This window comes from Hetaerina americana, unplaced genomic scaffold, assembly GCF_022747635.1.
Source record: "Hetaerina americana unplaced genomic scaffold, ioHetAmer1.1.p SCAF_28, whole genome shotgun sequence".
In the NCBI taxonomy this organism is placed as follows: domain Eukaryota; kingdom Metazoa; phylum Arthropoda; class Insecta; order Odonata; family Calopterygidae; genus Hetaerina; species Hetaerina americana.
The window spans coordinates 4,526,631-4,551,201 of record NW_027286852.1 but is presented as its reverse complement, the minus strand read 5'-3'; the positions used below and the strand labels follow the sequence as shown (position 1 = coordinate 4,551,201).

The window sequence follows — 24,571 nt, the reverse complement described above, 5'->3', positions numbered from 1 at the left end:
GAAATTTGTTTCTGGGAAGTGCTTTGCGTCCAATGAAGAAGTTGATAGGGCCATAGATGGATATTTTCACTGCCTTCCAGACTCTCACTCTTCCATGAAGGAATACCGACGTTGGAGAAATACTGAACCAAGTGTGTTGAAGTCAAGGGAGATTATGTAGAAAAATAAAATCATTTTTCAACTGAAAATCTCAATCTTTCATTGCCAGGCCAAGAACTTTTCACCTGATCCTTGTATATCAGATTTGCTCCTAATGTTAAAAGTGCTACTGGCTGATACATTGGCTCTTGTTTAGACAGAAACTGAAATCATATTAGGTACTAATGAATTTAGAGCTTGGTATATGACTTTGGTTCTATATGAAAGAAGATCTCTAATGCTTAATTTACACTTTGTGTGCAGGTGTCCTTTAAATTTACCAGCCCTTGGGGACGGTCATCTTTTGTACCTTTGCATGAAAGGTATAAGAATTCAATAAAACACAAACAACTCTTGAACTAATGTATATTTTTGAATGAAATTTTAAATATGTCGAGATTATATACCTCAGCAATCCACTAGAGTGTAATATTATTGTAAACATGTTCCTTTAAGGAATGGAAAACAACAAAATCTACAAATAAGGCAGGTTACACTTCTTCTTTTCTTGGCTTCACATACTCTACTAGGTCTCTGAGGAATTTTCTTATTCCCAGCCCTAACTATTTTCTCCACTCTATGCTATTCCATGTCCATTGAAAGCCACCCCTGTGGTTCCATCATGGGTGCACGCCTTGTAGGAGAAATGAGAATGTTTTCCTCCGAGTAGAGTATTTGAGATGGGTTCTTCTGTATCCCTGTGACTTATCCAGTGTCTTGCAACTTCATGCAGGATTTTTATAAACAATTTCTTTTCTATTGAACTCCAAATTCACCCTAAAAGTACGTATTGAATAAGGCACTGTTCAACAAATACAGCACTGTCCTCTTTGATCACTCTGTGGTCTTTCTCATTACTGTTCAATGTGCGTTTCTGTGAGAGGGTCCAGTGTCCAGTAGTCACTTATTCTGTCTCTATGCACCTGCCCCATAAGAATAACCAATCCTAAAAAAGTTTTCATTTCTCCAATGGTAATATGAAGGGCCACTTCAAACTTTTAGGAGATTCTTTGTATTTATGAGCATTTTGCTTGTGAAAATGATTTGATTTCTCTACCATTATTGAAAAGAGGTCATCCCCAATAGACAAACTAACTACATCACTTACATTTTTTGGATCATGTGGAGTAATTTTCACACCTGGTGGGCCAGCAAATATTTCTAAAGTAGGAATAACGTTGTTATCTAACCAAAATAAAACATTGACATTATCGCATTAATTATCATTACTGCCATTACCTTCAGAATCACTGGAATACTACAAAGGTAAAGTATGAACAGTTTTCATGTAATTATTACATCTTCATGACTGTCACTTGGGATTTTTTTTATCATTTTTGCCAGAGCTTCCATGAATTCCTTCCAAAAACTTGGCCTAAATTATCATTTTTGTTCATTCCCCTTATATTCTATGCAGCCATGATTGTGTAAGGGGTAACAACAATAGCAACAGGTTAAAAAAATAAAATACCTCTCAAAAAACTTCAACTTTCACAAAAACAACGTAGGAAACTTCAAGACTAATAAGGATCAGAGAAATAGCTCCCAAGAGTTCTAAAATAATCCACCAGGGTATAAAAACCCAAAAACTCCATGAACACATATTAATATGTGAGCGGCCACTAGATACTGGTGACAAAAAACACATTAATACGTGAGCCGACCATAGCGTTAACTGTACAGCACTTGTTTTTTACATCAATCTTTATTATTTTTATAAAACTACTATAGTTTCATTGGAAACTTTTACATCACTTGAATCAACCCATTCAGGAGGAAAAATATGACTGTTTTCTTTGCTCAAATTAGTTTACTACTGAAAATTCAGTTTGGATAAATAATTAAAGCTGATTGAAAGCTTCATCGATAGTATTTATTTGAAACTGAGGGTCTTGCAAGGTCTTTCAATACAAAATAAATCTCTCTGTAGCTTTTTGTTGTCTCAGGCGTAACTTTGTGGAATTTGCATAACATATTGAAATGTAATGAAATAATTGACTTTGTAATTCCACACACTTTGTAATTCCACACACAAAAGTGTGTGGAATTACAAAGTCAATTATTTCATTACATTTCAACTCTCTGTAGCTACTTTTTTGAAATGAAGACCTCTATCTATCTTAATCTTCTCCTCCAGTCTATCCAATCAGGGCAAGTGAGGTTGCAGAATGGAAGAGGCCTGAATTACATTGCCAGAAGTTCCTTCTACGATAACTGACTGTTGCTTTTGCCATGGGGAAATCTTGATTTGGGAAAAATATTGAAGGCAACATTGGCTGCTGAGGAAGATCTCAAATTGTTTGATGGAGTTCCCATCCACATTTGTGTGCACGAAGTATTGACTAGTAAAGTTTGAATCTACCACATACTTCTTGTATTGGCAATTGGTTTCCTGAAATAGGGACCAAAAACACTGCGGAGAAAAATCAAGATGAGTTGGTGAGATGCCTACTTTCTCTAAGTGAACACAAAGATTCTTTGGTGAAAGATAACGGGAGAGTAAATGTAGCCAGGACTATGCGACTTCCAACTCTGACGACAGAAAATTGTGAAACACATGAAGAAACCATAGGAAATGGAGTTTGACTAGTGAACCACAGTGATTAAGATGATGCAGGCAGTGATGAAATTGGTGCAAACAGGCCACTGGAGTTCTTTGTAGTCTCTGAATATTGCGATGCTTGGAACCCCACCACCTTCAGTTTCACTGATAGTCCAGGGCCATACCATTCAATTACATGGAGTGCTGAGTCCATTGCACACTTCAATTTGTTTTTACCCCAACCATTGTGGAATCTTTGAACTAATAAGATCTTGGTACTTACGAGGGCGGTTCAATAAGTACCCGTGTTTGACGACAAAGGGCGTTCCTGAGGGAAGTTTACGTTGTCATTGTCCGCTGCCATCTATCAAACGACGGCAAAAAAAATTTCAGACTGATTTAAAGGTTAGTTTGGATTTGGCAGCCATTCGAGTAAGATGTGTTTCATGATTTTTGCTAAGATGGGAAAAGAGCAGTATCGTTCGGTAATTTGCTTTTTGTTTTTGGATGGGAAGAAATGAGAGGAGATAAAAGCAAAGTTGGATGCTGTTTATGGGACACTTCGCCCTCTATGACCACAGTTAGATATTGGTTCAACGAATTTCAACGTGGGCGAACATCTGTTTTTGATGAGGTGCGACCAGGACGCCCGGCAGACGTGGTTACCGAGAAAATCATTCAAAAAGTCCACGCCAGGATTCTCGCTGATCGACGAACGAAAGTGCACAAAGTAGCAGAGGCCGGGGGTGTGTCGACCGGAACGGCAATTAATATTTTACATGATAAGTTGGCGATGAAAAAATTGTCGGCCCGATGGGTGCCGCGATTGCTCACGGTGGACAACAAGCTGATCCGGCTGTCAACTTCGAAGCAGCGTTTGCAGCAATTTAAGCGAGATCGAAGGGTGTTTTTGTATCGAGTTATCACTGTTGATGAAACCTGGATTCATCATTACACACCAAAAACTGAGCAACAATCAAAACAATGAATTTCTCCCGGTGAATCTGCTCCAAAGAAGGCGAAGATGGTCCGATCGGCTGGAAAGGTCATGGCGACGGTTGTTTGGGATGCAAATGGATTTTTTAGAAAAAGGAAGAACGATCACTGGGAAATACTACAGCGAGTTATTGGACCGCTTTGACAAAAAATTGAAGGAGAGACGGCTGCATTCGTAGAAAAAGAAGGTGCTGTTTCACCACGATAACGCACCAGAACATTCATCCTGAGTTGTCCCCGCCAAAATGCATGAATTACGTTATGAATTGCTGCCGCACCCCCTCTATTCACCCGATCTGGATCCCTGCGATTTTTTCTTATTCCCTAACATGAAGAAATGGCTCGCAAGAAAAAAATTTAGCTCAAACGAGAAAGTTATCACCGAGACAGAGGCGTATTTTGGAGAGTTCGACAAATCCTATTTTGTGGAGGGGTTAAAATAATGGCCAGAACGTTGGGAGAAGTGTATCTTCCTAAGAGGGGGCTATGTTGAAAAATAAAAAAAATGTTTTTGAAAAAATGGTTTCTTCATTTCTAACACGGGTACTTATTGAACCGCCCTCGTATAACCGCCAACTTATTTGGAAACATTTACAATCATGTCTCCCACCCTTCCAAGCTTGAATTCATATACAAATACCAATAATACTAGTGTAGGACTTTGACAAGTAAAAAATAAGTAATGAAGTTTTGTGAGTCCATAGTGATAATGTATGTCTTCCCCCTCTGCTTATGCTCTGATTCTTGACCTAGTACCTGCAATTGAGCAGTCAGAGACTTGTACTCACAGGTATCTCAAAAGTCTACCCAGTCTACACTATCTTCTGCAAAACGTGCATTAATTGTGTCCAATTGCCTCAGTAAAACAATTCTCAAAGGCCATGAATCAAATAAATACATCCTGGTTACATTATATATTCCTTTCCATCAGTCATCTCATTATTACCGAGGCATCACACAATACACCTCTTCGTACACTCAAGAGTAACTTCTTCCTTGCGACTCATTTCCTCACTTCTCCAGATTTATGACTGGCTATTTTGTTATGACACTCCAACATATGTGTTCATAAGTTTACAGTGTGTGCATGTTTTATTCTTAACACTTCTACACTTCTTCTTTTGCTTGCTTTATAATGATGCCAACGTAAGTGAAGAATATGGCGGACCAATAAAACTGAGTGGAATTGTACTGAATTTACACATTTGTGGTGTGAATGAGAAAAGAATGAGTGATGAATCTTTTGGACAAACATACCTGGAAGTTCCCCGGGCAACCCTCTTCAATGCACCCAAGCTCGTCGGAGCCATCCGAGCAGTCATTGATGGAGTCACATTTAGCTGAGAGTGGCACACAAGCCACACCCCGGGCAAGGCTTGTCACAGACGATGATGAAATGGGGATGACAGAGTATGGTGTCAAGGAGGTACCATTGGCACACTGGAACTGACCTAAGGTTGACGAAGAAATATAAATACTTTATTGAAAGTTGAATAGTACTAAATTTGCAGATCCAAGACCATGATTTGATACATGAGTGATGACTGCCTAATCAAAGGAAAAATTGCACTGATTACACAGCAAAAGTAAATATAGTAAACTCTATTTATTACCCGAGTGCTAATGGATGCACAATGAAATAGAGATAACCAAAACCTACAAATAACTGAAATGCATGGAAGATATATCCATTACATAAATATAAATATATATATAAATATATATATATATAAAATATCTTCGAAATGGAACGCTCATCGGCGACACACAAATATATAAAAACACAGATGTAGATTTTTAGAATATAGAGACACAAAGAAAGGACACTCACAATTTGTTATTTTACGTTTCGACAGCACGGCTGTCATCTTCAGAATGGCGTTCTCGGGGAAGAGCGGAGAGGATGTGCGGGGGAGAGGTGGGGGAAGGAGAGGTAAAGGGACCAATAGGAAATGAACAAGGGGGTGAGGGGGATATGTAGGCAGCCAATTGATTCATTCAGTGGGCTTGGTTCAGCCCGGGCGGTTTGAATGATTGGGCCACCCAGATATGCGCCATCTTGCGGGTTCTCACCTCTATTATACTCGCAGATTTGGGAAGGATTTCAATCACCGAAACAGAGAAGCAGTCATCAAAAGATTGGTTGTGGGAAGCGGTGTGAGTAGGGATGGGATAATTAAGAAAGGTGGGAGATTTGGTGGAATATCGGTGGTTATTCATGCGGAGGGAAAGTGCGGTCGTGCATTCGCCCACGTAGAAGGCAGGGCAGAAGTTACAGGAGAGGCGATATATAATATTTTTTGAGGTACAGGTGGGGAGTGGTTGGGAGTTGGTACTGAGTGAGGGGGAGGGTCTTAAAAGATGACATTGGCTCAATTGGCTGCCTACATATCCCCCCCACCCCCTTGTTCATTTCCTATTGGTCCCTTTACCTCTCCTTCCCCCACCTCTCCCCCGCACATCCTCTCCGCTCTTCCCCGAGAACGCCATTCTGAAGACGACAGCCGTGCTATCGAAACGTAAAATAACAAATTGTGAGTGTCCTTTCTTTGTGTCTCTATATTCTAAAAATCTACATCTGTGTTTTAATATATATATATATATATATATATATATATATATATATATATATATATATATATATATATATATATATATATATATATATATATATATATATAGTCTAAAGCATAGCAAGCATAGTATAGCAAAACTACAGAATCTGATGACGACGATCGTGCTGTCGAAATGTCAAAACTACATGTGTGAGTGTCCTTTTTTTGTGTTTCTGTTTTAAAAATCTACTGTATAGTAGGTTGCTGAATTTTGTGTTTTGTTAGGAGTCACAATATATTTATCTGGTGGTTGTGTCCATCCAAAACCTACCTTAACCGGTAGATTATCTAATAACATTAATAAATATATGTACATACACACAAACACGCATGAAAACTCTCCTTTTTCATTCAGTGTCATTAAATTGCATTTTTATCAATGGAAAGTACAATTTTCTTGTTTTTCAGCCAATTTCATAAAAGGGTGGAATTATTATAATTTTACAAGAACACAGAACTATCTGATATCAAGTGAACAGCAGGACATATTTGCCTCAGAGAGCTAAAACCTTTCATGCAGCCTGGAAGTAAAACAAATGATTGGTGGAAGGACTGCTATTGACAAAGGATCACTGATACCATTATCTTCACATGATATACTGATTGAAATACTGCAGCATCGATAGTTAATGACTTATTTGTTGCAGAATAAAGCTATGATTTTGCTCATCTTAAAGGAGTCGAATATGGAATTCTCAGGAGTAATGAATGTGATGGAAGCAGTAATGGGAAAGAATGGCTTTCAAATAAGAAAATTTAGTTTGTCATTTAAACTACAAAATCCATCATTATTAAAGGGTCCATAACTAGATTCATATATTATTTTTATTATTGGTAGCCTTTCATTTATTGTATATTTTTCACGTTATGCACTTCACAAGACATAACCTAATCCAGCCAGTGGCAGTGGGGTATTGTCCTCGTGGGCCAACCCAAGGGTCGCGGATTCAATTCCCGCCGGGGTGTGTTTTCCTCCACCTTGGGCTTGGGTGTTTGTAATCATGTCCATTGTTATCACTGTTAATAGTCCGATGTAAATGCCAGAAAGTGCTGTTTTTGGACTAAGAATAAATAAATAAATAAATAAATAAATAAACATCCAAAACTACAGTTAACTTCTCTTCGATTCCTCTTCAACTTCCTTCCTCCCTTCATCCCATTCAATATCCTTATTTTATTCCTGCCCCTTCCTTGTTTGCATGACATTCTCCCCTCTATTACAGTCTTCAACATGCCATTACTAGTCAGAGGCCAGATCCAATTTCCTGCCTCCTCTGGGCCTCTCCCAACAACCTCCACTCCTCCCCCCACCATTGCTTTAATTACATCTACATCTACATCTACATAATACCCCGCAAGCCGCCGCAAGGGCGTGTGGCGGGGGGTGTTAGGTCACCAACCGTAAAAAGAAAAATACCACATGCAAAAAAAAAACAACACGGAAAATTACACCCACAGGAGCGCACACACTCATGCAAAAATCCCTTCATCCAATACTCATGCAAACACATAAACCGCAAAACAACTAAAAAACTGCACCCCATGATGCAGCACGAAAGACATCCTACAACACGGAAGCCAGGACACAACAAGCAAGAAATTGAAACACCACATGAAAATGCACCACGAAACACTCTGCCCCCAAAGAGTCTTTAAAAGGCAGGGAATGCGACCCAACGTTGCAGGTAGCAGGAATTTCCCCCCGCGGAGAGGGACGAGGGATTGAAAGGGAAACTTAAAAACAGATGAACAGAACATGAATGAGGTCATTCGGGAAGAATGTGTTATTATAACAAAACACATAAGGTTAGTGGAAGAGCATGCATTTAAATACAACTAATTATTTTTTAGACGCTGAGGGTGGCAAGTGGAATTTTTGCTATCTATAACCCTGCAGTTGCTATCCCGTATTGTCCGTGGGAAGAAGGAGTCCTTGAGTCGGCTAGTTCTGGCATCTATTTCCCGAATTTTATATGCATGATCCAAGCGACTAATGTATGTAGGAGTACGAATAATTTGCACTTAATTAAAACTTCCATACCACACAAAACCATGCTTCACACCCAAGTCTTAGCAAGTCTATTCTTTACATTCCTACTCAACTTCCCTTTCATTAATTCCATTCTTCTTGTGAAAGCTTCTTTCCTGTTGCAATTCTTCTTCTTAGTCCCTTCCATATTACTATTGCCATCTTGGCCGAAAACACTGCCAAGATAGGTGTACAGTTCCATCTGCTCAAGTTTTAGTCCTCTCATTTTAATGTTTAATCTAGCCTTCCTCCTTGAAAACCTTATGACCTTTGTTTTGTTTTCTTGACATACAGTTGATTCTCATAACATGCTTATCACAATAATTTCCTTATGGGCTTAGTTTTTGACATCCCAGTGTTACTCTTCCTAAAAAAGTACCATCCTCTGTCTCCATCTGACGCACCCACCTGAGACATGCACAGGTTATGGGCAAGTCACCTATCTCCCCAATCTACTCCTATTATTTCTAATACTTTAATTAATTCTACCCAATTTACTCTGCAAATACATTATGCTTGTACTCTTCCTGTCTATTAGTGACCTCAATACTGCTATGGCATTACATGTGCCTCTCCCCTTCCTGAACTAAACATGATCATCCCCAAAGCAATCATTAGCCCTCTTGTTAAAGACTCTGAGAACCTTTTCCACTGCAAGTTAAATAGGCACACATAAATTCAGGGTTAGTTGGCAGAAGAGACAATGAAGTCTCAACCTCACCCCAACAGAGTCGTAAAATAAATAAAATGAATACATTTATAAGTTAAATAATGGCGCATTTGATTATGGTAAAGTTGCCAAGGTTTAATCTTCTGCTCTGTAAACTTTTAAATTTGTTTCAAAAATTTAAATGCAAATTTTCAAAACAATTTCTAATAAAGACATTAATGTAGCCTGTTTATGGATATTTTTCTCTTTGTAATTATAAATATAGACAATTGTATTAATTGCTTGGATAAGATTCTGGAAACAAAAATTCTTTCTTACTTTTAATATATCACAAATTGTAATTACAAACCCTGGCTACATATGAATAGAACACATTCAACAACGATATATAAAAAATAAATAAATTTAAGTTTCTGGTAAAATACTTCATTTCATGAAAAATACTATGGAGATTATGAAGAAGGGTTTCTATAATCTGGGCCTTTTTAAGAAAAAAGAGAGTCTTTAAGGCTCTCAATGAAGTTAATGGCACTTATATTTTGTGCATTACCAGGATTAAAACATTTTAATGACCTAAACCTTCTCTGATGGATTTGAGCAATAGAAAAAAATTCTTTCAGGTTTTTTTTTCTGGCAAAGTAAATAAATAAATTAATTAATGAATATTTTAGAATGAATTCTAGGCAAAAATCTACTCACCAGAGGTGCATTTTGGAAAATGGTGCTTATCTATATCAGGAAACACTGAAGGACTAGAAACTTCAAAGCCTACTCCCTCAATGTGATTCTCTTCCTTTTCATTGGTGTGGAGACTATTTGATTCAGTTTCATTAATCTTCCACATAGATGCATCACTTGTAGCATTGGCCATCACTCCTTTCGTGCCTACAATGCTCGATGTCTCTTCCTTCAACATAGTTTCTGGGTCTGGTGATGTGGTCATTGGAGTCTCCTCAGGCATGGATGTATTCATTTCTTGTGCACTATTATCACTTGGTAGCACTGTCGTTGTTTCATCCTCCATTGAGGCTGCTTGTGGGGCTGGAGAAATGGCATGAGATGTGACAATCTCATGGACCATTAATGTTGGAACTGGGCCCTCAGATGATGTGTCATTAGTAAGACCCTCGGGATTTTGGGTTAAATTTCCCTGTTTAATGCTTTCCACCACAACTTCTGTTGTTATATCCTCGGGAGGCATTGTGGTTGTTGGTGACTGCTCTTTAGAAGTAATGGCCATGGCTTCTTCAGAGGTTGATGAGGGAAGAGAGGTTGTTGATGAAACCACAGACACAAATGGAGTGGTGCTCGGCATGACTTCTTCGAAGGACGATTGGGAAAGAGAATTGGTCAATGAAACAACGGGAACGATTGGAGTCGATGTAATCTCATCTCTGGCCATCTCTTCTGTCACACTTCCGTTGATTGGTTTCATGCTCTCAGCCCCTGGAGAGGGCGATGGTTCAACTCCTGTCTTAGCGACCACCCTGTGTCCACCCTCTCCAAAGCCTCCCATTTCCTTCAACATCTCCTCCATGTTCTTGTGATCTTCGAGTTCAACCGGAGTCACCATTGTCGTGACAACACCACTGTCATTAGTTACAGTCATCATAACTTCTTCTGTTGACTCATCCTTGTCACTGGGCATTGTCTCAGAAACTTGGCCCCCCCCTCCATCAATTCCATCTTCAGCATCCTTGGGGGGCGCTTCAGTTTCGCTGACTGAGGAGATCACGGTGGTGGTCTGCTCGCTCAGGGGCTCCTCCTTGAGTAAATGCACTTCACTCAGCTTGACCTTTGCCTCCAGATTCTCGAGAGTGGGCTCAGGAGCCTCTTCACCCCCCTTCGTAACGGCTTCCTCATCGGCCTGTGTGTCCTCCTGGTTCTCAGGGGGCGTCACCGTCTCCTTGAACACTCCAGCCTCACCCTTCTCTTCCTCATCATTCACTTCACCTGCCTTCGCTATTCCCTCCTCTGTCGAGGCCTCATTTGGTGCCTCAAATTCCCCCTTCACTACCTCCGGCTCACCAGTAGTCTCGTCACCTGCATCCTTGGTGACACTTTCCTTCACAACAGGTTTCCCAAGATCCTTTCTGCCCCCCGAGTCATCTTCTGCAATTGTATTCAGTCTCTCACCCCCCTTGTCAATGGGTGGTAACACTGGTATAGCCTCTGAGGTCATTTCTGGCGATGCAGGGGGAGTGTCCACTGTGGTCGTCAGGAGGTCTCCTTCGCTCTCGCCCCCTGGGGTGCTCGTGATCAACCCCTCCCTGGTTGCTAGGGGTGGAAGGAGCCCCATCTTGTCCACCTTGCTCAAGCTCTCCTTACCCTCTTTGATGAACAGCAGCGGCTTGGTCAATTCATCTTCATGGTGAGTGGGTTTCTTGAACTCCCCCTTCTTCTTCACTGGGATCTCGTATGAGTCAGCCTTTGTGTGGGCACCCAACTTGCCCTCTTTCACTTCCCCCTTGTGCTCTTCGTCCACCATGGTTTCCCCTTCGGTGGTTGCATTGTGTGCTCCTGGACCCGTGGTTGGCCAATTCTGGTGACCAACTGAAGCCAAGACTATTTCATTTGAGTGCTCCGTGGTGGCTTTTAGGCTGGCGTCGATGGCACTAACTCTGATGAGAGGATCTTTGCCTTCCGAGATGGCCACCAAATCTTCACCATCCATGGTGGCTAGATTATTTGTTGGCTCATTGTTGTCTGACTCCAAGGATATGCTGTGCTCTGGTGCACTGGTGTCTTTGATGGTTTTTGTGGAATCCTCCGTGTTCGCATGGTCTAGGGTGACAAGTGCTGGCGAATCTGATGCGTGACTTTCCTTCGAGGGCTCCTCAAGAATTGTGCTTGGGGAAGTGGGGCTTATGGAGTGGACTGTGTTCGCATTTTCCACGGAGAAGTCCTGGGGGAGAGTGGAGAGGGAGGGCGTTTCGTTGCCGTCGTCGGGCTGAGCCCTCCCCCCTCCCTGCCTTCTCCTCTCCTCATCACTCTCACTACTGATGACACCGTCTCCCCCATTGACTACTTCCATTGTTGAATCTGGTGTCACACTGTCTTCAACAACTGCATTTTTTTCTTCTTCCACGCCAGTATGTGGCTCAGTACTGGTGGTGACATGAGGCATGGAATCCATTCTGATCTCTGCCTCCAACTTTGCTGCAGTGTCACTTATCAGCTTCTTGAGTTTCTCCTCTGCAATGGCCTGACTGCCATCCATAGAATGCCCTTCCTCATTGCCATCTGATGCCATGCTGTCATTTACTGTGGCTGTTGGCAGACCGCTCTCACTGCTGACTGCTTTCACGAAGGCCTCGGTGGAAGTTGGCTGATTTGAGACTGCTTGTGGGAAGTCCGACTGTGGGTGCAGCTGGAGGTCATTGCTCTCGTCATCTCTCACAGAGGAAGTTGTCCCTGACACAGACGATTCATCATTAACAGCCATGGGGATGAGGAAATGATTTGGCATGGCATTGAGATCATTTTCTGCAGCAGGCGGGAAGTGATTAACGCCATCGGTGGAATTGTGTGAGAGGTTTTCAATACTGTTCTCCAAAGGCGATGAGGTTGAGGAAAGAGTAACGTCAGGCATACTCATGTTATGGCTGGGTGAGTTTTCATCTTTGCTATTCTGATCTTCTGATTTCAACTCAGTAACTTCCTTCTTCTCTTCAGGTTCAAAAGAATGTTCTTCCCTCATTGTAGTCACCTCCATTTCTTTATTGTCGTCTTCCATTACCTTGGGATCTCCGAGTCTCACATCAATCTCTGGAATTACCACTTTCTTCAGATCTATGTGGTCAACAGTGGTCTCCTTTGCAGTCTCTTCAACTGGCACAATGTTTGGGTCTTCATCTTCACTTATGAGGTGCTCCTCAGGATTCAGACTCAAGGGATCACTGAGGGGAGTCTCTTCACTTGGTTTTAATGTGCCCTTTGATTCTGCATCTATGACTCGACTCTGGCCATCTTCAACCATCATCCCTTCACTCCCTCCTCCCAATGAACCCTCCGGCTCCTCCTTGGGTGAGGAGCCTTCCCCCACACCCTCCCCCAATCCCTCCTTTGGCGCACCATTCTCAATCAAAGGGCTTCCTTCATCCTCTCTTCCCATTTCGCCCTTGGAAACATCCACCGTTCCCTCCGCCCCATCAACAGGAGTCATCACCAATTCCTCCTCCCCAATTCCTCCACCCTTCTCATGGGGCGGATGAGGTGAGCTCCCCTCAACCTCTGGGGGACTTTCCACTTGCCCTTTGCCCTCCAACTGCTCAGGAACAGCTTCTTCCTCTCCCTTGGATTCCAACACATGCCCCATTCCATCATTTTCTATCAACATCTTTGCAGTCATCTCATGGAGCCCTTCACCTTCAGCAGAGTCTTGCCCCACTGCCATCACAGGAACCACTTCATGATCCATCACATGCTCGTCTGAATCAAACTCCTGGCCATCTGAGCCCTCGTCAGTTTTTATGTGAACTACTGAATCCACTTTGTGGCCATCTGCATCAATCAGAGCCTTTTCCATGCCATCCTGGGGTTTTTCCTCCTCCACATTGACCTCCCCTACACCATCAACCACATCTCTCACGCCTTCTGATGGTTTTTGGCTCTCCCCATGGTTAATCACATAATTCACATCCTGAATGGTGATGGTGCTTGGATCATGTTCCATGGTTCCCTCTGCAACTGGTGCTTCTCCATTCCCAACGGTTCCCTTCTCGGCCCCTTCACCCTCCACCTCATCCATCCCTCCAGTGCCATCAACCCCAAACTTGTCTGCTCCAGTGCCATCTGTCCCTCCGACATCCCCAGCATTTGTCTCCTCTGATTCCACATTCTCACTTTGGCCCCCTATCTCAACTTCGTCCATCGTGTCATGGGCACTCGTGACCCCAAATGAGTGATCATCGCCCTGATGCCCTGATGAGGCCATTTCCTTCATCGCCACCTTGTGTCCTTCCATGTCCCCCTCTTCACTCTCATCCGAATCCTTCACGATCACATGCTCCACCGCTGACACAATCTGGCTCTTCAGGGGACCATGATCAGCCTCCTTCCCTGAGTCGTTAAAAGCAGAATTCAAATCAACGTTGACGTCCCCATAATGAACATCCACAACATGAGCATCGTGCTCTTCAGAACCCTTTTCATGTGATTCCATTGAGGTCATTTGAGAAACTGGGGGAATAACGTGATCATGCGATTCTTTTGACACGGAGCCTTGAGAGTCGTCTTCTCGGGACATTTCAGAACTTTCCAGAGTCACAACATGTTCATGGGTGTTATGCATTTCGTCCGAGTCGTGCTCTTCCCCAGAGGTATCCTCAGATGAATCAACAGGGATTCCGAGCTTATCCATACCATCATTTGAAGGTGCCACCTCGGTGCTCACCCCCTCCTCTCCTGGCAAATGTATCCAGACTGGAGTCATGTCTTCATCCCCACCTCCACTTCTCCCGGTCCCCACCGATGCTGGAACCACAGTTTCATGACTGTGTGCATCACGGTGCTCATCTTTGAGTGAGGGTGTTGCCTCTTCGCTCATTGGTGAATCAGGGTGATCCTTCTCCTCCGAACCATTGCCATCGGGTTTGGCCTCGTGTGAGTGATGGCCTCCATCAGCTTCGTTCAAGGAGTGGTGATCGTGGCCAATGGCATCTCCATGGTGATAGATGTCTCTGCCATCATGGCTGCCCTCTGATGGTTTCTCCACATCCTGGGTCAGTACTGGCTCATGGACATTGTCATTGATATCTCCATGGTGATACACATCTCTGTCCTCATGACTGCCCTCCGATGGTTTGGTTGCATCTTCAGTTAGCACTGGTTCATATGCATGGTCAACTGTGTCGCCATGGTTATCTGTATCTACAACTTCGGGGATGCTCTCTGATGGTTTTACTTCGTCCTGAGTCAGCTCTGGCTCATGAACATGGTCAGCATCGTCTCCATGGTGATGGATATCTCCACCTTCACGACTGTCCTCCGGTGATTTTTCTGCGTCTTCTGTCGACACTGGCTCTTCAGGCATCATTGGCAGCCATGGACCTTCATCGAATTTTGGACCCTCAGTGGACGCCATGGTGTTATCCACCACTACAACAAATATATTAAGTATTATGAAGATCATTCAACCAAAGAATTCATAAAAAATTAAACTAAAAGTAGGTTTTAAAATACATATATTCCAACAAGTTGCATTTTGCAAAGTACTGTTGCCTCACATTTAATACAGTAAACTCTTCTTTTCTATTTTGATAACACAATATTACCAATTCTTTATTCTTTGTTATTTTAACTTGATTTAATATCATATCAATAACTTTTCAATATCTTATATATTTATCTGCCCTATTAACCTGTTCCGGTTTCTTCATAATTTTAACTTAACTTCATAGCGGTTAACTTTTTATGAAGACTGTTAAATATGAACCTGAAAGGGGCCTTTGGGTAAACAAGGTGCATGAGTACATTTCAATTAATAATTCCTCAACTAATTAGACATCATGAGACTGGAAATACATGTTATCCCCAACTTTCTTTGGATATGGCCTCAGTAATATGATGATGATGATAAACACTTACAGTCACTGGAGCATTTCTTTTCAGTCTGGTCCAAATAAAGACCAGGTGGGCAGTTGCAGGTGAAACTAGCCTCTTGATAATCATATCTGCATTCATGCGAACAGCCTCCATTGTCAATTTGACACAAATCAATTAAATCTGAAACAAAACCGATTTGAAAATATAATAACTAAAGCATGATAATAATAATGCAAGAGAGAAATCAGTATCATAAAAATGGAAGCTGACATGAAATTATTAATCAAGTAACCTCTGAAAATAGTCATTCAGATTAAAAAAATCAATCAAGCAATGATTATTAACTGGATAATAAAGTGAAATTTCCCTAAACAGACAGCTGATAGCAGTGAAAACCGCCCAATTAGAGACAGTTTAAATTCCTCCTACAGTATTGCATAGGCATATATGGGACAAACGCCTATAATAGTGGGCACTAACATTATCAATGGATGCTAGTTGAGACTCATTACCACTTTTCTATAATATCTCCCCTAATAGTTACCCATTTCAAAAATTTGAAAACTCATTCACAATAGATAAATTTTTCAGTTTCTTAAGAAAAATGCCCAGGGTGAACATTTTCCCTTAGGCTTAAACCAAATTCAAACCAAGGCTAACTTCACATGGCATTGAAATTGTAATTTGAGTAGCATAACTTAAGGGTACATTAAATTACTTTGCAATAACTTGTATTAGATGGTTTCTTTCTCAACTTTGTGGAAGTTCATGTTCATAGAATGAAGAACACAATGTATTTTTTCAGTGTTTACAGAGTACCAAAATAAAGAAAAATGGAAAAATATATTGTGTCCTCCATTCCATGTAATAACTTATTACTGCACATTTCAAAGATATAAAGTCCAAATTATCTATGAGCTAATGGGTTCATGAAGAAGCACCGATTATTGGAAAACTCGGATAGCCTAAATATGTCGAATATATGGCCATTGTATAATATTTTCTTTGAAAGTAATCTATGGGTTAAAGTAGGTTTTGGATGGATACAACTACCAAATAATATTTTTCGACTCAACATCCCTGTCATCATGGGTTGCGGTAGTCCATGGGGTAGAGTGTTGGACTACTGACCAGAGGGTCCCGTGTTTGATTCCCGGGTAAGGCACTCTGGCAACCTGCAGCTCCACCCAAGCTATGTGATTTTTCGAGTACCAGGACTTCCTGGTAAACCATAACTGGCACAGAGAAAGTAACTGGCCCCCCTACCCTGATGTGTGAATTTCACATGCCATCGGGCTTAGTACTGGGTGAACTCTACCATCACCTACCAAACCAACCTTTGGGTTGATTGCTGTGTTTATGGTCTTTTTATCCCTGTCATCAACTCCCTCCTCCTTGTGAAAGCCTCTTTGCCTAGCGCAATTCTTCTCCGTATGTCCATACTACTTTGACCGTGTTGGTCGAAAACACTTCCGAGATACATAAACTGTTCTACCTGCTCTAGTTTTTGCCCTCTTATTTTAATGTTTAGGTCACCTTTTTTCTTTCTAGAAAATTGCATAACCTTTGTTTTATTAATATTGATTCTCATCCCATACCTGTCGCACTGAATTTCCAATTCACTCAGCAATGCTTGCAACCCCTTGGCTGACTGACAAACTAAAGCTTGGTCATCAGCAAACCTAACTGATTTTACAGATTCCCCGCCAACTTTCATTCTTATCTCCAGTTCTTTCCATGCCTCTTTAATCATTTCCTCTGCAAACAGGATGAACAGCAACGAAGATAATGGGCAATCCTGCCTAATACCTCTTCCTAACACTGCCCATCCTTACTCCACGTTCCCCACTCGCACCTGAGCAGTCTGAGACATGCACAGGCTGTGGATTAGCCTCTTATCCCTCCAATCTATTCCTATTTTTGGCAATATACTAATTAGTTTTTCCCAATTCACTCTTATATGGATATACGCCCAATACACTCTTATATGGATAGACACATGCCCATGCTCTTGGCCCAGCAGGTCAAAAGATCCATGGTTCAAGTTCCGGTCAAGGAAATATTTTTGCACTTGTGATTTGCTCGATACTGCCTTCTTTACCTCTCTTGCATTCTTCTTTTATTTGTGTTCCTGTCCCTTTTCCTTATATCTATTTCCAAGTGAATTAAAACACAGACACTCTCCTTTTTCATTCTGTGTTCAATTTGCATTTTCTATTGGTTGCAGTGATTCATAGCAAAACTCACCTTAAGGAAAACCATAATCTCTGTTACCAGATTCCATGGTCAGTTTAGAAAGTGTCTGCAAATAATTGATGGTTTTGTAAAGCCTCATACATGAAACGATGACATCTTTTGTGATTGATTCGCCACTTTAGAATCCATATAAAATTTGTTTAATCTCGATATTGAATAGTAAGATTTTTTAGACAAACAATTTTTCAATGATTTTCAAAAAATAAATATGTTTTTTAATAGCAGTAATTGGACTAGTAATTTCTCTTTGAAAATTTTGCACTAGACTTGGCCATATATGATGAGATAAACTTGAATAAATTTTTCAGTGCTTGCATTGAACGATACATGATGACGAACAACATTCAAGATATTTGAGACTCACAAACAAAACATAAAGCAGCATAAAATATGCAAAACGAGAGTTCACACTGAAATAACAAAAACAGAGGCTTACATTGGGTCTACTTACATAATGAACTGACAGTGCAACAATTTCAGAGTGTAAAAATCATTCGCCTTGACTGTGATCCTGGTAGATATCCCAGTACCCTTGAACATCCCACTCCACCTATCACCATTCCCTAAAACCACTTTTTCTGCTCCTTTGCATTTCACCCAGCAACTTTCTCCCCTCACCCACCATATTTACAACTTTGCTGCTAGTCCACGGTGCTTCTGTTCAATCTCTTTTTTCCATTATTCTTCATTTATATGAAAAAACTCCTATTGCTGTAATAAGTGATTGTGAATATAGGAGTTTTCATTTTATTTTTTTAATTTACAAGGCCATTGAGCTCTAGTTGTAGATTTTTCACATTATCACTGTCCATGAGTATCACATTTGACCATCTCTCTGGAAAATCTAATATACTTTGTCACTCTTTGCTTTTCCTAGCCTTTCAGAATGCAGACTAGGTTTCAAAGATTATCCTTTATATTAAATCATGTGTCATATTGCTAGATAATAACACATACTAGAAAATAAACAACTTTATTAAATCCAACACTAATTTCTCTGGAAGGTAATTAAGTCTACTCACTGCTTGCTGCCACGGACCCTGTTGAAACATGGTAGGTATACAAGTATCCTCCATTTTTGAGAAGATATGCATCAAGACGATCTTTGAGAGAGTCAGCATCGATTGGGTCATGGGGTGAAGAGAAGGAATCTTTGAAGCGCCAGCCAACATGGAACTTGGACATAACACTCCCTGGCCTATAAAGAAACCACAACATCACTTACTGTAAAAATTAATACATTTATCCAGGTAATGAAAGCGAAAGCAAAGATATATAATGATGCAGGAATGGGCAATTTTGTCCTTTTACTTCCATGGGTAGAAATGGCGTTTTTTGTCGCTTGAAGTAATCATTAATTGCAATTTACTCATTCATTATCTTTTGTGATTACTTGGAATTTGTGTGCCAACTGACACTGTCTATCTGCACATGTAACTTTTAATAATAATAATAATTTAAATAAGATAGCATTCAATATAAACCACTTTTGCACATGTCTAGCAAAAAAATTACATTGTTTCATGAGGTTTCTAATACAATATCATAAATCATAAAATGTATTGGTTACAATTTTTTCCCAACTTGTGCATGAAGTGCTAAATTAAGACCATCTGTTAAGTGTGTGCATGATCGCAGATAGTATAGGCATTGATAAGATGACAATGCACACCAGTATCACTGAAAATTTGGTGATGAAAAGGATCTGCGCTTAACTTGTCCTGAAGGTCTTTAAACCGATGACCAAGAGCAGAGTCGAGTGTCTGCTTGTGAAGACTTTCTGTAACGACATCACGACGATTTCCCAACCCCCTTATAGATCCGACTTGGCACCAGTACACTGTTTCCTATTCCCTATTAAAGTGAAATCCTCCCTCAAAGGACATCATGATGGGACCCTAGGTGCCATCAAAGAAGCTTGCATGCACACCCTTAGGACCTTCTGGAATCACCTACCAGGGAACTTTCAAGTTGTGGAAGAAACACTGGCAAGAAAGTGTTGATGCTTAAGGAATGCCCTTTGAAGAATTTTTACTCATTCTAGCAATATCTAGGGAAATAAATTTATTTTTGCAAAAATGTTTCCAATACTTTTTGTGCAAACCATGTATGTTGGTTCTTATACAGTCAAATCTTGTTACTATGCTGCCTGTAGGGACCAAGCAAGAGTGGCATAATAGCAAGAGTGGCATAGTAACGAGGGTTTGTAAAAATGGCTTTATTTTCTCAAGTTACCCATCAGTCCAAAACTCTTAAGAATCGTCGGCTGGTGCATCTTCTTTCGGCGGATCTTGTCCATCTCTTTCTTTAGCCGATCGCACACTTGCATCACTCTGGGCTTCCCGATTCTCGGTCGCATGAACTTCCGGACAGTGCTCCAAGCTCGCTGGGCTTCCTTGACAGTTATCTAGTCATCTTCGCTTTCCACCAGCTCCGCACTGCACAGCATCTCCTCTGCAATCTCCTCCAGCATGAAAGACCCACCAGTTGCGAGGCGCTCATCGGCTTTGAGAAAGTCAGACAGCTCACTCTCCCTGTTCTTATGTATCTTTTCCTCGGCAGGCATAGCTTCCCATATCTCGAGCAGCTCCACATCCGGTGCCTCAGTTTTGATCTCTTCAATGAACATGGCCTTTGCAAAACAATTCCTGATCGTCTACTTATTGACCTGCTACCAAGCACGCTGGGCGACTAGTAGAACATCGAGCAACGTGAACTTTAATTCCTTTCCCTCGTCCATGGCCTCAAGCCGCCGGCATAGCAGGAGCTTCTTGTTGTGGCAATTGAGGTTCTTTATGATTCCTTGATCCATTGGTTACGACTTGGCCGTTGTGTTAGGTGGGAAGAAGACCAGTTGAATGTTGCTTGGCTGGAGTTCGGCAGGGTGGCCAGAGAAGTTATCGAGACAGACCAGCACTCTGCGTTCCTGCTGGCCGAGTCGTCCATCCCAAGCACGCAATATCTCCTCGAAAAGCTCCACCGTCATCCACGCCTTCGAGTTTGCCTCGTCCAGGTTGAAGGCATCGTCTGCAGAGACCTGCCTGAGTAAGGGCCAGAAAACCTGTTGTTGTCACTCAAGAAGGGATTGCGAATCCACCGCTCCAGCGTAGCCCTGCACTGTCTAGAACGTGATGCCATGGCGCTTCTTGAAATCGTCCAACCAACCGTCGCTCACCATGAAGTCTGGGATGTGCATCAGCTCGGCCAGTTTCATCGCCTTCTCCTTGATCAGATTGCTGCTGATAAGCAGATCCTGTCCTCTTGTTTGCTTCAGCCACATGAGTCCACTCCCTAATCAAGCTTTGGGTTGTGAGTGTGCGTCAACTTCATGCGCTTCGATGGAATTCCAGCTTTGATTGCAGTCTCGATTGCAGCCTTCTTGCTGAGAATGCCCTTCACGGTGGCCCTCTTAACTTCAATACCCCATTTCTTGCTTATCTCCCTGGCCAACTTGGACTGATTTGGCTCCTTCCCGACATCGATGATCTCCTTTTTCCCCTTCAGCGGAAAGTCGGTTCACTTGCACTTCTGAGTTGATATCATGGGCTGAATGAAAAAAATGACACCACTGCTGTGCGCTTACATATTGAGTTATTTCGTGCGCAGCTGGACTGTAGTTCGTCGCTTCCCCTTTGGGACATGAGTGTAATAATCGAGCACTATGCAGAAATGCACACTTTTTCACAGCTCGTGCCTTTTAACAGTCACACAACAGTGGCATAGTAGCGAGAGTAGGGGGTGGCAGAGTAAATTTATTCTGTATTGAATTATGTCAGGACCGAGCAAGAGTGGCGCAATAACGAGAGTGGCACAGTAATGAGATTTGACTATATTTCCATAGCACATTTCGGTAGAATTTCCTTCAATTTTCGTGTCATCACCAGATACCTTGACATTGTTGAAAATGAACAAAATATAAACACCAGGTTCAATTGTGTGAAAAAGATGGTGGACATCTTACCAGGACCCAAAGACAGATTGCCACATGACCTTCACGAAAGAGTACACTGGGTGCCATGTTTGAGTGAAAAATCATTTATTGGAGAGACTTGCAGAGCTATGAAAGTCTTGAGTGCTTCCGTGGGATGTGAAGCAAAAACAATTTCAACTTTCCACCACTACAGAGCATGCCTAGATTGAACTTTGATGCAATATTCTTTTAGATGCAGTAAAATATTTTGCTAAAGAGAGAAAATTTACTATCCCAGGTTAATATGGGAAGCCATAGAAATCGCAATAATGCAAAAAACATGAATAGAGAAGACAGATACCCTCTCCATAGTGCTTGCAAGAGAGCCCTTTGAGAGATATCCCATCTGGAAGCAGCTAGCTCATGGTATAGCCTACATTAAGATAGCCAAAATTTCAATCCAAAACATTTGACCTGAAGACGCTGGTTGATGTGCCAGTGAAACTGTTGTCAACAATTTCAATCCATGTGGTGAAGACCCAGAAATATTGAGAGAAATTCTAATGGTATTGCCTCATTCCTAATTGATTTCTCTACTCTTAACATTCAGTTTTGACATTACAGCTTTGTATATGCAACAATGTCAGAGTGTAAAAATCATTTGCCTTGACTGGGATTCAAACGCGGATCCCTCGATGTCCGACCAAGTGCTTTAGCCAGTTAAGCTATCAAGGCATCCTCTTAAACTCTGATCTGGGTTCAAATCCCAGTAAAGGCGAATGGTTTTTAAACTCTGAAATTGTTGCATTGAAATGCATATTAGTGGATGACTCGGTTAAAAGTTACTGTTGTGGTATCCCCTGCAGTTTATTGGAGCTTTTTACAGTTGTTCTGCATCCATATTATGTGCAGTGGAACCTCAGTTGGAGGTGATCACCTTGCAGTGCCAGTAACTCACACAATGAGCAAAAATTTCCATTTAATAAACTAATTATTTTCATTGTTTTGTTTTTGCAAATCAAATTTGCATTCCAGGTTGCTTCATTCCATTATAGAAGAAAATATGAAGATGATTCACAATCATAATCCATGTATATTTTTCTTTGACTATGCCTTGTACATAATTTTTTTTTCAGTATGGAACACTTAAGCATAATTTACATTAAATTAAATGGGAAAAAAAGTTGTTCATGAGGTACTTTAACTGAAAATGTATCACTAATATGCAAGTATTTAATTTCAGAGAAAAATAAACTTACTGGAAACCAGTAACTTTGATGAATATATCAGCAGGCCCATTGTTCATTGTGCGGTAATCAAAAAGAGCCGTTTTCAGCTGAAATAAAAAGTGCACTGTTATAAATAAACTATATAAATAACATTTCAGCTATCGAGAAGCACTATGAGCAGGAGGTTTCTCACGTTTCAGGCATTTTATTTATTTATTTACACAATTACGTTGCAATTAGGCAAATTTCCTGGTGGCAACATGCCAGGTACAGAAGTGGTGGATGATTACAATGGTTGGGAGACAAGTGTAATTGGCAATCACTAGCTGACATTAATCATTCTCCACCCTTAGGGTCAGCATGGTCCAGGCTACAAGGTGACCGTGCCCAAGTAGGAATGCTTAAATGACATTTTGGTGCCCTTTAAATGACTATCTGCAAAGGGGTGTTTTTATTCTTACTGCATGCATATCCAAGCCCTTCATCATCACTCCAATCATTGGATAAGCACACTTTGAAGCTCTTATGACAGAGCAAGTACATGCCCTTAGCTAAAAGGTCCTTAACCAGGCTAAAATGGTTGATGTTGATACAAAAATTGGCAAGCAAGCATATAACAACGCAATGGCAATCTGATAGAAAGTCACTACAAAACAATTAAAGCAAAAATTTTAATATTTAGCCCTTAATAAGTTTTCAATGATCATTTTAATGACATAATTCTATCTTCATAAATTGTCACAGGTGATTTCTCTCTGTATTTAACAAGATGTGATGGATTCATTAACATTAGGTGAGTCACAGGATCCACCCATGTTTGGCCAATTATTTGATCACAACTTTTTCAATGGCGTGGCCTAGTGGCCCTAAAAGGGATAGCACCCGGGCAACCTTTCTGGAGCAATTCAGTCTGATCTCCATGTGCCAAGGCTTCCTTACTAACACTTACAATATGCATGGTATGCCTGTATTATATGCCTGAACTAAAAAACATTAATTTGATAAGATGGTTAAATGAATGTTTCACAAATAATGCATAAAGTAAGCATTACTTGACATCACTAGAACTGTTGATAAAGAAAACATTAATTTGATAAGTAGGTTAAATTAATGATTCACAAATAATGTATAAAGTAAGCATTACTTGAATTAAGAACTTCAACATATAAGATATAGAGGAATTGTATTTGCAAGCAATAAAGTTCCATTACCTCATCCTCCAAGTCCCTTGCTAATCTTTTGAATTCATCTGAGCTGGAATTTCCTAAATCTGGTGTGTACTCGAGGCTATCAATCCTCATAGCAGCCTCCAGCACCCTGGGAACTGCAGCAGAAACGAAGTGCATTAGACTTGTTGAATTATAAAACCTTGAGAAATTAAAAAATGGCTACTGAGGGTATTCCTTGTTAATCCATTCAATGCATTTTTCTTTGTTATACTGATGAATATTGGGGTGATACCTCTGGTGTCATATCAATAGTTCTTCTACAAAAAAGCTGTCATTCCAGAGATTACTGGAAACCATGGTAAAATGCTAATAATACTATGACAGTTTACAGTCTATACATTTATGTTATTATATGTGATGTAAAAGAAAATGTTATCTCTAGGCAAGATCTAATGCATACCATTATGAAAC

At 40.9% G+C, this 24,571-nt stretch overlaps 1 protein-coding gene across 1 annotated transcript; it reads right to left on the bottom strand.

The window, feature by feature from the left end:
* Positions 1–170: 170 nt before the first annotated feature.
* Positions 171–24,277, bottom strand: LOC139689855 (serine-rich adhesin for platelets-like). Its single transcript, XM_071586950.1, has 9 exons — positions 24,143–24,277; positions 22,962–23,038; positions 18,815–18,990; positions 15,579–15,716; positions 9,690–15,089; positions 4,934–5,127; positions 1,378–1,396; positions 1,247–1,323; positions 171–302 (listed from the first exon to the last, which is right to left on the bottom strand). The coding sequence occupies exons 1-9, from the start codon at positions 24,275–24,277 to the stop codon at positions 171–173; spliced, it is 6,348 nt and encodes a 2,115-aa protein (XP_071443051.1).
* Between the last annotated feature and the right edge of the window lie 294 nt (positions 24,278–24,571).

Bases quoted from the DNA above. Each gene is read 5' to 3' on its own strand.
- LOC139689855 (XM_071586950.1), bottom strand. From the start codon at position 24,277: ATGCACTTCGTTTCTGCTGCAGTTCCCAGGGTGCTGGAGGCTGCTATG. The intron at 18,991-22,961 runs GTAAGTTTATTT...GTTTCTTTATAG, and splicing joins ATCAAAGTTACTGGTTTCCA to GCCAGGGAGTGTTATGTCCA. The intron at 15,717-18,814 runs GTGAGTAGACTT...GTTTTGTTTCAG, and splicing joins AGGGTCCGTGGCAGCAAGCA to ATTTAATTGATTTGTGTCAA.